At 42.5% G+C, this 12,707-nt stretch overlaps 1 protein-coding gene across 1 annotated transcript in view; it reads left to right on the top strand.

Moving 5' to 3' along the window:
- The window catches only part of MAP3K21 (mitogen-activated protein kinase kinase kinase 21), a 44,348-nt gene extending 42,992 nt beyond the window's left edge, over positions 1-1,356 (top strand). Inside the window, exon 10 of the mRNA XM_058166294.1 lies at positions 728-1,356. Coding sequence (XP_058022277.1) covers positions 728-1,122 — 395 coding nt within the window. The 3' untranslated portion in view covers positions 1,123-1,356. The remainder of the gene's footprint in view (positions 1-727) is intronic.
- The last annotated feature ends 11,351 nt before the right edge of the window (positions 1,357-12,707 follow it).

Genomic DNA, 12,707 nt, shown 5'->3' with positions numbered 1-12,707 from the left:
ATATTTGTGGAGATGAGGGGGTGAGAGAGGTGGTTCAGTCTGATGAATAACTCATACCAGTGGTGAAATTCAAATTTTTTTATTACCGGTTCTGTGGGCGTGGTTTGGTGGGCATGGTGTGGCTTGGTGGACGTGGCAGGGGAAGGATACTGCAAAATCTCCATTCCCACCCCACTCTGGGACCAGCCAGAGGTAGTATTTGCTAGTTCTCCGAACTACTCAAAATTTCCGCTACCGGTTCTCCAGAACCTACTGGATTTCACCCCTGACTCAAACAATATTGTAGTTCATAAGCTTCAGACAGAAAAGAAACAGTGGGAATTACTGGGACTGAAAAATAGCTGTCCCATGGCTGGCATACTCATGTTTCAACTTCAATATTTTAAGGTAGAAACTTAAGAGCCATGGTGGTGCAGTGTTTAGAATGCAATATTGCAGCCTAATTCTGCTGACTGTTGGCTGCCAACAGTTCAGCAGTTTGAGTCTCACTGGCTGAAGGTTGACTCAGGTTAACTTCCATCCTTCAAAATTCGACGAGGACCCAGATTTTTGGGGGCAACATGATGACTCTGTAAACAGCTTAGAGAAGACTGTAAAACACTGTGAAGTGGTATATAAGTCTAAGTGCTATTGGTGTTGCTATGTATAATATATACGTTATTTTCTACTGTAGCAACATTATAACTTTGCTTTATATTTCTCTTCAATGTCTTTCTCTTCCACTCAGCTAATGGAATTTCTGATGAAACTCTTGGGAATCTGCACGCATCTGCTACGCCACAAACAAACTTTCAAAATGACCTTTCACCAGGGAAGCAAGAAATTGTCAATATTATCCCAAGACCTCGACCTTCTTCTTTAAGAAGCAAATTGGATCCCTGGCTGGCTATTTCTCAAAATATAAAGCCAAACCCTTTTGAAATGGGTAATTTAGAGGCCGACAGAGATTCAAAGGCTAAGTCACTGACTGATACCAAGGAGAGAACTAAATTCCACATGCCCTCTTTATTGGATATGGACGTGGAAGGTCAGAATAGTGACTGTACAGTCCCTTTGTGTAGGATGAAGAGTAAAGCCGGTCGGCCATCAATATATGAACTGGAGAGAGAATTCTTGTCTTAAGTGCCTTGGAATTTTTAGCCTGTTTTAAGAATAAACTTTCATGCTGCTCTTTTCTAAATGTGATCAGTAGAGTTTGATATCATGCTAGATAGATGAAATATTACAGGCAATGATCACTGTAAGCCCATAGGTAGTTTAATTGATTCTACCATCGCTATCCTGAATGAATACACATATGTGGATGTCAATAAAGTTTTTCACAATTTTGATTTTTCATTCTTTTTGCCAAAGGTCCAGCTGCTTTATTTAATTTGTTTTTCCTATTAACCATTTGAACTACGATACATTAAAATCCCATTGCACTAAAAAGATGTTTTTCTACAGAGAGAACACCATTCTGAACTGTGGTTTTCTTGAGACACACTTGTACAATTGTATTACCTTTAATACTACAAGAGTTGCCAATTACATTTGGCCAATATTCATTGGAAGCGGCACAGTTCAACTTTAGGATGGTTTGTCAAAATCAAAATGAATGTTATGCTAATTTTGGCAAAGCAGTATCATATAAAAGCAATAACTTTTATAACTGAAATATACCATATTTTTCGGAGTATAAGACGCACCTTAGTTTTTGAGGAGGAAAATAAGAAAAAAGCTGATTGGCGGGTGGATCGGCCTCCTGGAATACCCCCAATCAGCAGTCCCCAGAGGTGAATTTTAGCAACAGATTCGTTGGTTGTGAGCTCTGTGCCTTGCTTTTTTTTTTCAGCTTCTGAAACCTCTGTTTCAGAGGCTTTTTTCCCTGCCTCTGAAAGCCTCCGAAACAGCTTGTTTTTCAGAGGCTTTTTTTCTAAAGTTCTGTTTCGGAGGCTTTTTTTCTGAAGCTTCGTTTCGGAGGCTTTTTTCAACCTCTGAAACCTCCATTTGAGAGGCTGAGCGGGGCTACATTCGGAGTATAAGATGCACCCAGATTTTCACCCTCTTTTTTTTGGGAAAAAGGTACATCTTATACGCTGAAAAATACGGGTATTTTGGCTAGGCAACTTTCCAAGACAGTAGTTTGATTAATAAGATTTCTCATGTAAATTCCTATTATTTATGGCTGAAGAATGCTTCAGTTTGCTTGTGTCAGTTTGTCTGGTTTGCATATTTTTATGGTGAAGGGCATATAAACTGAATCATATTACTTCTGACAATAGTTATGGGGTAAATGGAAAAGATGGGGAAGAAAATTTTTATGCTAATTTTGCTAAACTGAGTTCTCCAGACACATCAAATTTCAACTCTCGCAATTTCCAGACCATGTGACCAAACTCACTTGGAGGACACTAAGATAAGACGGCTGATTTAGTATAACAAAAAGCTGTTAAAAGGATTTTAGTTATTAAAAAGGCTTCTAGGGAAAGCATCTTTACTATAGCTGGCTTTTCCTATTCTGTCTATTTTGTCCTGTGTCAAAAATAGATATAAATGTTTAATTTATCTATTGATAGAAGTTCACGTGGAAGTGATTATGTGGATATTTTGATTTAAATTTTAGTTTGATCAATTACATGCTACTGTATGCGTTTTAGATGAGTTCTGGAATGCATTTTAAGATAGGAAGCATTATTCAAATATATAACTTTTGAATGACACGCCGCTCTTTTATGCCATTCTGATGGATTTGCCTACATTGCAGGAATTATTTAACATGAAATTTTAACGTCTAACATAAAATGAGTATCTAACGTGTAATAAAAACTCAGTAAAAAAAACAACCAGTAACAACAATAATAAATGCACATACTGGGCAGCTGCAAACCACAACAGTCACAAATAACATCCTGTGTAGTAGGCATCAATCACTTTCTTCCTGTTTGAGACCTTTTCTCCTCTGTAAAGTTTTTTTTTTATTTTCAAAAGCATCTGAGCGTTACACAAGGGCGGGGGTGGGGGGGAAGAGAAGATCAGGAAATGAGATGAGAGAGAAGATGAAGCAGCTGCTTCAGGTGCGAGATGGGGGGGGGATGATTCCAGAGTTTAGAAAAACCATGCCTGCTGCTGGTATATATGGATTGTTTGCTCTAAATGCCCAGAGCTGGCGTGGTGCTTTCCTGAAGGAAAGGCATAAGAGGCATAATAGGGGATGGTGGCCCTTTAAGAGCTATATGCAATGAAATTTCATTTTAATGTATGCCGATTAGTGTGCATTCAGAGTGACAATAAAGTTAGTCTACTCTAAGAGCAGAGATAATAAGAGAATAGAATAAAAGAATAGAATAGAGTAGAATTTTTTATTGGCCAAGTGTGATTGGACATACAAGGAATTTGTCTTGGTGCATATGCTCTCAGTGTACATAAAAGAAAAGATACGTTCATCAAGGTACAACATTTACAACACAATTGATAGTCAATATATCAATATAAATCATAAGGATTGCCAGCAACAAGTTATAGTCATACAGTCATAAATGGAAAGAGTTTGGTGACGGGAACTATGAGAAGATTAATAGTAGTGCAGATTCAGTAAATAGTTTGACAGTGTTGATGGAATTATTTGTTTAGCAGAGTGATGGTCTTCGGGAAAAAACTGTTCTTGTGTCTAGTTGTTCTGGTGTGCAGTGCTCTATAGCACTGCACACACTCTATAGAGTGTGTTCAGAATATGAGTAGGAGTTACAGTAAGTGGGAAGTGAGACTATATTCCATCTTCTGTTTCTGATGCTTCTACAATCACATTTGAAGACAAGGGACAGCCAACCGCTCAGAGATAGTGGAGATGCTGGTCAGAACCAGTTCAAGTCTTTATATGCTGATATCTTACACAGTCCATCTCACCTCACTTTTTTCTCCTTTTCAGCTAAGTATTGCAACAAGGGCCACTATTCTGGCACAGAGCAATAGTCAAGAATGAAATAAGAAAATGACCCTTTGAGGAGAGCAGGAAGGATTTCTCTTGGGGTATATAGACACTGTCTTTTACAATGAGTCTTTTAGTTGCAGGGAGACTGTGAAATGATGTCTGATCTTCCTGCCAGTCAGAGTGATGAGGTAACTATTGCATCATCCATAAAATGATCTGAAATGGATCTAACCATTCAAAAAAAAAAGTGTGGTAGAAGAACAAGAAACAACTATTCTTGAGTTTAATTCCTTAAACTTAGATGAGCCTGGATTGTGGAATTATTTGAGTAATAGCTTGAAGGATTCCCTTATACTAGAGTTAAAGCGAACAAACAAACAAAAAACCCACTTCAGGTCCATCTTCCCCAAATATGAAAGTAACTTGATTTATGACCACAGTTGAGCCCAAAATTTATGTTGCTATGTGAGACACTTGTTAAGCTAATTTTGCTTCATTTTATGACCTTCCTTGCCACAGTTGTTAAGTGAATCACTGCCGTTGTTAAGCTAGTAACTTCGTTGTTAAGAGAATCTGGCTTCCCCATTGACTTTGCTTGTCAGAAGGTCACAAAAGGTGTTCACATGACCCAGGACCCTGCGGCTGTCGTAAGTACATGCCAGTTGCCAAGTGTCTGAATTTTGATCACGTGACCATGGGAGATGCTGTAAAGATCATTAATATGAAAAATGGCCATGTCACTTTTTTCACTGCTGTTGTAATTTCCAAAGGTCACTAAATAAACTGTTGTAAGTCAAAGACTGCCAGTTGTAATTACTTCCAATCCATTACTGGCATAAATTTCCCAATTGTGATAAAATGGATAGGCTGTGGCCTATGGCCTATATATTCAGCACACTGATTTTGTTGCAAACTCTTCTAGTCTCATATTCCGGCTACATTGGGTTGTATAAGAACAAATTATTGGATGGGAAAAAAATTGATTATTAATTGGCATGCCAGCAAAAAACAAATTACCAGAGAAAAAAGTGAGATTGGACTACTCTTAAAAGTCACCATAGATGATCATTAGCAAGAGAATATTGCATCAAGAGTCTGCTTACCGGTAACATTTTCTGAAAAGGCTTATTATCATTGTGAGAATGTTTGCTTCCCAAAGTTAGTGCAAATGGAATTTCAGATCAACTTTGTGTGTTGCACAACAAAAACTTCCTTAAAATTGTGGAGCGCTGGATGAGTTTAATGCTATATTCTAGAAACATCTACAGTAACTAGAGTCAACAGCCCAAATACCTACAGACAATACTGCCTTGGAAAAACAGTTCAAAATGAAATCATATTGTTACTGGTAACTAAAGTATAATAGAAAATCTGAAATAAATTGTTACTCTTTACTCTGGATTACACATCTTAACATCAGCTATAAGTAGCAAATGACTTTAATTGTGCATCTTGTTATAACAGAACCTAGGGAAAAGTCTCTGCAAGGGTGAAACTGCAGGAACGGGTATTGGAAAAAAAAATGCTATAAGAGATCAGAATTATAATAACATTGGTATTGAAATAAATTCTCCATCAGTCAATTGCAAAAGGCAGCTCTACTCTGAACAGCTTACATCCTGGAATTTCTAAAAATGCATCTAAACTCCATAATGATGCAGCAGAGGTGGGGTAAACTTTCAATCAATTTATTGGTGCATGAGTTGACTCAAACTAGGAACTTTCAGGAAACAGCTCCATTCTTTGCAACTACGAAGGCATGGAAAGTAGGTTTGTAATTATATGAAAAAGTCAGTTTAGATGTGTAGATAAAAAAGCTAATAGTACACATTTGCTGTTCAGGCATTTCAAGGCCTTTAAATTTAGTTCTCCTAGGTAGGTAGCAGAGTAGAACCATTAAAGATCAAAACAGAAGTCAGATTTGATACCATTCAAATTTTTGGCTCAAGCAGTGGGATATGGGAGTATATTTTTGCTTCCTGCTTCAAATGTCAAAATGTTGCAAGCTGACTCAATGAAAGATCTTTCACAGCCCTTTGAATAAGAGCCATTTTTGTTGTAATCCTTAAATGCCATTTTACATTTTTGTGCTTTAAATGGAAGATAATGAACTTTCATGCAGTGATGTGAACTAGTGAAATTACACTCTCCAACTTCAAAAATGTGGATTGCATTTTATACTTACTGTAGTTAAAATTCATGGCAAAAACTTTATTCTTATAGAGTTATATTACATTTGTATTCTGAGGGGAGGCATATACCAATAGACTGGTAAAGTCTCTTTGGAAAAAAAAAGAGAAGAGTGTAATGTATCTTTAAGAGTTGTGGAGGGAAAACTGAGCGGGAAAAAGCACGTTGCTGATTGGATGAAGCCTCTGGCTAAACTGTATATAAAGAGAGGGTTTTCCCAGCCCGCGTTGCTGGGTTCACCATATAGTAAAGAGCTGTTGTCACTATCCTGGTCTCCTGCCTCGTTATTGCCCGAATCTAACACTGGCGACGAAGGTGGGATCTCGAGGCTAAGAGCGCCAGGAAAAGAGCTGAACTCACCAGGAAGACGCGAACCCAGCAAACAAGGGGCGGAAAGCAGCGATGTCCGGCTACACACCGCCAGCGCCATTCGACCCAGCTAAGGAAAAATGGGGGTCATACATGGCTCGTTTCGAGTGTTTCCTCGAGGCGAACGAACTTCAAGGAGTTTCAGACAACAGGAAACGAGCGATTTCCTGAGCCACTGCGGTCCAGAAGTTTTCGACACCGCAGAATCCTGGCGAGCCAACGCCGTACAGTCGGTACCGTGGCAAACTCTGCAGACTTTATTGAAAGCCCATTATGCACCAACGCCATCCAAGTATGTGCAATGGTTCAAATTCGGGAGCGAGACAGCAAGAGGGCGAGTCCATCAGCGTATACATGGCAGCCCTGAGGAAAGCCACGAAACATTGCGAGTACCGAGACTTGGATGAGGCATTGCTGGAGCAACTCATTCGTGGGGTCAGGGACATCCGTTTGCGGAGGCGGCTGCTGTCTAAAAGCAACCTAACGCTGGCAAACGCCTTGGACGAAGCCAGGGCTCACGAGATGTCTACCCAAGCGGCGGAAACCCTACAGAAGCCGATCGCGCCAGCGGCTGGTGCGAAGTCGGCCCCGGTCCACAACGAAGAGGTCCAGGCCGAGTCGGAGGGTGAGGAAGAGGAAGGAGTCTTCCACACCGGGAGGCCGGAGAAAGAAGACCGGGGTGAATGCGCGAGGTGGGGAGGGCAACACCAACGACAACAATGCAAATTTAAGGATGCGACTTGTCGGCTAAAGCGAAAGGAAGGGCACCTAGCACAGGTCTGTCGAGCACCCCAACCTTCCCGCCAAAATTCAAACTGACCAACCAGAGCGCTGGAACGCGGCGGCCCGTGATTGGTCAATTCAAAAAGGCGAAGTTGAATCAGACTGTCGTGAGAGTGGGTCACGCATCAACACGCCTAGAGAAAAAATCTTTACAAAGCCAAAGATTGAGGGGGTGCCGTGCCGATTGGAGGTGGACACTGGCTCATCGATCACGATCATGTCCTGGGACACTCTCGTGAAAGCCTTACCCGCCATCGCAAAGCGCAAGCTGCGACCACAGAAATTAAAGGTACAAGACTACCAAGGGAATCGCATCCCTGTTCGAGGGTAACGTCCGTCCACGTCGAGTATGGACAATACAAGAAAACTCTGCCCATCACCATCGTCGATGGGACCCTGCCAAGCTTGTTGGGACTGGACTGGTTCCGAGCATTGGGCATGGGAGTGACTGGAATCTTCAGAAACGAAGTCAACCTCAAAGACGCACTCATGAAGGAATTTGGGGACGCCAGAGACTGCCTGGGCAAGTACACGGGACCCCTATTTCTTTTAACTTAGACCCCAAGTTGCCCTATCCGTCTAAAGGCTAGGAGGGTCCCGTTCGCCCTAAAGCCCAGGATTGACCGGGAACTGGACAAGCTAGTAAACCAGGGAATTCTAGTGCCAGTTGACCATGCTAAGTGGGAGACCCCTATAGTCACCCCAGTCAAACCGGACGGGTCGGTCCGGTTGCGCTGACAATAAGGCAACGCTTAACAAAGCGTTGCAAAAGAGTGCTTACCCCGTCCCAGTGGTACAGCACTTACTGCACTCAATGGGGCAAGGGCAAGTTTTTGCCAAGCTAGACTTGGCCCAAGCCTATCAACAGCTGCCCGTAGATAGCAGCACAGCCGAAGCGCAGACAATTGTGACTCACAGAGGGGCTTTTAAGTGTACCCGGTTACAGTTTGGGGTTAGTGTGGCTCCAGGGTTATTTCAGAACCTAATGGAGCGGCTATTGCAGGGACTACCAGGGGTGGTACCATACTTTGACGATGTACTGGTATCCGCTGAGAACCTAGAGGAATTAGGGTAAGGCTGCGAAAAGTTTTGGGCATTTTCCGTCTGCCGGTCTCACAGTTAAACTGAACAAATGCCAGATCGGGGTTGAATCTGTGGAATTCCTGGGGCTACCGGATAGACAGGGAAGGATTCACCCACTGAAAGCAAGGTACGGGCCATCAGGAAGGCCCCGGTTCCAAAGAACAAAACGGAGTTACAGGCATTCTTAGGTCTGGTCAATTTCTACGCGGTATTCTTAAGGAATAAGGCAACAGTAGCCGAGCCGCTGCATAAACTACTAGCAAAGACAGCTGCATGGTCTTGGGGAAAGGCGGAAGCTAGGGCATTCGAAGGGGTAAAGAATCTCCTATCGAGTGATAGCCTCCTTATCCAATACAATGGCACGCTGCCATTAGTGTTAAGCTGCGATGCATCTCCCTATGGGGTGGGGGCTGTGCTCAGCCACAGGTTGCCAAATGGCACAGAAGCCCCTATTGCATACTACTCCCGAACCATGTCATCAACTGAAAGGAATTATAGCCAGCTTGATAAGGAAGCCTTGGCTATAGTCTCAGGAGTAAAGAAATTCCATGAATATGTATTTGGTCGTGATTTCGAAATCATCACGGACCATAGACCTTTGTTAGGACTGTTGGCAGGCGACCGCCCAACGCCCGTGGCACTTTCGCCCAGACTGACCAGATGGACTATCTTCCTGGCGGCGTATTCTTACAAATTACTACACCGGCCAGGGAAGGAATTAGGGCATGCAGACGCCCTGAGCAGATGCCCGTTACCAGAGACTATCGAAGACCCCACTCCGGGGACACCAGTTCTGCTAATTGACTCTCTGGACTCTGGCCCAGTCACATCCAAAGAGATGGCTCGGCTTCGTAAGGACATTACAATAAGGACTGTAATTGGTTGGGTACAAAGAGGTTGGCCCGCTGCGGGCGGCGTTTAAAGAATTTGTAAAAACGTGGGGAACCCACAGCCCAAGGGGGGTGCTTGCTATGGGGGGAACGAGTGGTGATCCCGGAGAAATTGAGGGAAAAGGTATTGGAGCTCCTTCACGAAGGCCACCCAGGGATCGTGAGAATGAAGGGTCTAGCGAGAAGCTATGTGTGGTGGCCCTTAATGGACACGGAAATTGCTGAAAGGGTAGGGAAATGCCAGGCCTGCCAGGAGTCCAGACCGCTACCCCCAACGGCCCCGATTCGGGAATGGGAGAGACCCCAGGGCCCTTGGTCTAGGATCCATATCGATTTTCCCGCCCCCTCCCACGGCCAACCCTTTCTGGTAGTAGTCGATGCCTACTCCAAATGGCTGGAAATCATTCTCATGAGATCCATGACAGCCGATGCCGTGATTTCAGTCCTACGGCACCTATTTGTAACCCACGGGTTGCCCGACACTTTAGTCTCCGATAACGCCCGCAATTCACGGCAACCCAGTTTGAGGGTACTTGGCAGAGGAGGGCATCCGGCATGTCCTCTCGGCGCCTTTCCACCCTGCGACGAACGGCCTTGCAGAACGCTTCGCTCGAGCGCAGGAAGCATTGTCCAGAATCAGGCCAGGCGATTGGCAAACAAAATCGATACATTCCTAGCAGTCCAACACAGAACCCCTGTGTAACAACTGGCGCAGCCCGGCAGAGCTATTAATGGGTCGGAAGCTTAGGTGCCCACTAGACTGTTTAAACCCAAACTACACACCAGACGGTTACAAAGGGGCACACGGTAAAACAAGAGGGATGGCAGTAGGCGACCTAGTGTGGGCACACAACTACAGCGAGGCCCGACCTGGTTAGCAGGAAAAATCCTAGAAATAACAGGACCAAAATCATATCTAGTAGAGATAGAGGATGGCCGGGTATGGAAGCGCCACATAGACCAAATAAGGAAACGATACACCATTTCAGACAAATGGTTATCCAACATTTTCTTAAAAATTTCCAGTGTTGGAGCATTCACAACTTCTGCAAGCAAGTTGTTCCACTTATTGATTGTTCTAACTGTCAGGAAATTTCTCCTTAGTTCTAAGTTGCTTCTCTCCTTGATTAGTTTCTACCCATTGCTTCTTGCTCTACCCTCAGGTGCTTTGGAGAACAGCCCAACTCCCTCTTCTTTGTGGCAACCCCTGAGATATTGAAACACTGCTATCACGTCTCCCCTAGTCCTTCTTTTCATTAAACTAGACATACCCAGTTCCTGCAATCATTCTTCATATGTTTTAGCCTCCAGTCCCCTAATATCTTTGTTGCTCTTCTCTGCACTCTTATGCTAAAGTTATCTGTTTTGTTTCCTTGTGGATCTACCATTGGATTCAGGGGTTGTATTCAGACACCCATCATGTGAAAAAAGGTCAGTTAAGATTGATTAAGTGCTGCCACCTACTGGGGTTGTTCTGGATGGGGCACAGTTTTCCCTAAAATTGAGAATATTTCTTGATATTCCAGAGACTGAGGTGCCTATGTATGGTGAATACCATATTTTTTGGAGTATAAGATGCACTTTTTTCCCCAAAAAAGAGGGTGAAAATCTGGGTGTGTCTTATACTCGGAATGTAGCCCCATCCAGCCTCTCAAACGGAGGTTTCAGAGGCTGAAAAAAGCCTCTGAAACAAAGCTTCCGAAAAAAAGCCTCTGAAACTAAGCTTCAGACAAAAAGGCTCCAAAATGGAGCGTCAGAAAAAAAGCCTCTGAAACAGAGGTTTCAGAGGCTGAAAAACCACAATCAACAAATCTGTTGCTAAAATTCACCTCTGGGAACAGCTGATTGGGGGTATTCTAGGAGGCCAATCCACTCACCAATCAGCTTTTTTCTTATTTTCCTCCCAAAACACTAAGGTGTGTCTTATACTCCAGTGCATCTTATAGTCTGAAAAATACGGTAGGTCTTCTGTTTTCCCGCTTCCGTTCAGCAGTCATGTTATTTCTTAGAAAAGTTAGGCTAGAGAGCTGTATGAGACCTACCCTTGAAAGCCTGTTGATGCAAAAATAAGTTGGATCAAATCAGGTGGTTGGCTTAGCCAAAGATTGTGTCTCGTTGCTCTCACCCAAAGAAATTCAGCATATATGCTCTGAGATAAAGTACATGGTAGCTCAGTGGCTAAGACACCGAGCTTGTCGATTGAAAGGTCGGCAGTTCAGCAGTTTGAATCCCTAGTGCCGCATAAGGGGGTGAGCTCCCATTACTTGTCCCAGCTTCTGCCAACCTAGCAGTTCGCAAGTAGAAATGCAAGTAGAAAAATAGGGAGCACCTTTGGTGGGAAGATAACAGTGTTCTGTGCACCTTTGGTGTTTAGTCATGCCAGCCACATGACCATGGAGACGTCTTCGAACAGCGCTGGCTCTTTGGCTTTGAAATGGAGTCTGGAACGACTAGCACATATGTGCGAGGGGAACCTTTACCTTTATGCTCTGGGATAGTGGGAAAAGTGATTGATTGATTGATTGATTGATTGATTGACTAAAGCTACCCTTAACATTCAGCACATATGCTCTGGGACAGGAGTGGGTTTATTTATTTTATTTTATTTTATTTTATTTTATTTTATTAATTTAATTTAATTTAATTTAACTTAATTTTTTTAATTTAATTTAATTTAATTTAATTTTTTTAATTTAATTTTTTATTTTATTTTTACTAAAGCTACCCTGTGAAATTGTGAGTCATGAATGCATGTGCTTCTTTTAACTGAGGGGTCCTTGGTGCTCTCTGAGCTTGCTTGTTTTCTTGCAGACGTTTCATTACCCAAACTAGGTAACATCATCAGTGCTACTAAGGAGCCCTGTTTTCTGTCCCTTTATATTTTAGAACTGATGTTCTAGATTATATTTTAGAACTGATGATGTTACCTAGTTGGGTAATGAAACATCTATAAGAAAACAAGCAAGCTCAGAGAGCATCAGGGACTCCTCATTTTTACCCTGAATTACAAATATTCTTTATTGGCTTCTTTTAACTGTAATTTTTGCCTATTGTATAGCTTGTCCTGCAGTTTTCAACTATTTCTCACTATGAAATAATAAATGTACACCTTTCAGCAATCCCGGCCACAGAGGCTCTAAAGGGAACAAAAAGGGATGAAGGGATGAGAGATCCTGGGGCTACACGTCCCCCAATTTGGCTCTTGGAGCAAAATAGAATTTTTTTATTATTTTTTTTATTGGCCAAGTGTGATTGGACACACAAGGAATTTGTCTTGGTGCATATGCTCTCAGTGTACATAAAAGAAAAGATACGTTCATCAAGGTACAACATTTACAACACAATTGATGGTCAATATATCAATATAAATCATAAGGATTGCCAGCAACAAGTTATAGTCATACAGTCATAAATGGAAAGAGATTGGTGATGGGAACTATGAGAAGATTAATAGTATTAATAGTATTAGTGTTGAGGGAATT

The sequence above is a fragment of the Ahaetulla prasina genome, chromosome 1, assembly GCF_028640845.1.
Source record: "Ahaetulla prasina isolate Xishuangbanna chromosome 1, ASM2864084v1, whole genome shotgun sequence".
NCBI classification, from domain to species: domain Eukaryota; kingdom Metazoa; phylum Chordata; class Lepidosauria; order Squamata; family Colubridae; genus Ahaetulla; species Ahaetulla prasina.
The sequence above is the reverse complement of the archived record's forward strand: the minus strand, read 5'-3'. Positions and strand labels throughout refer to the sequence as shown.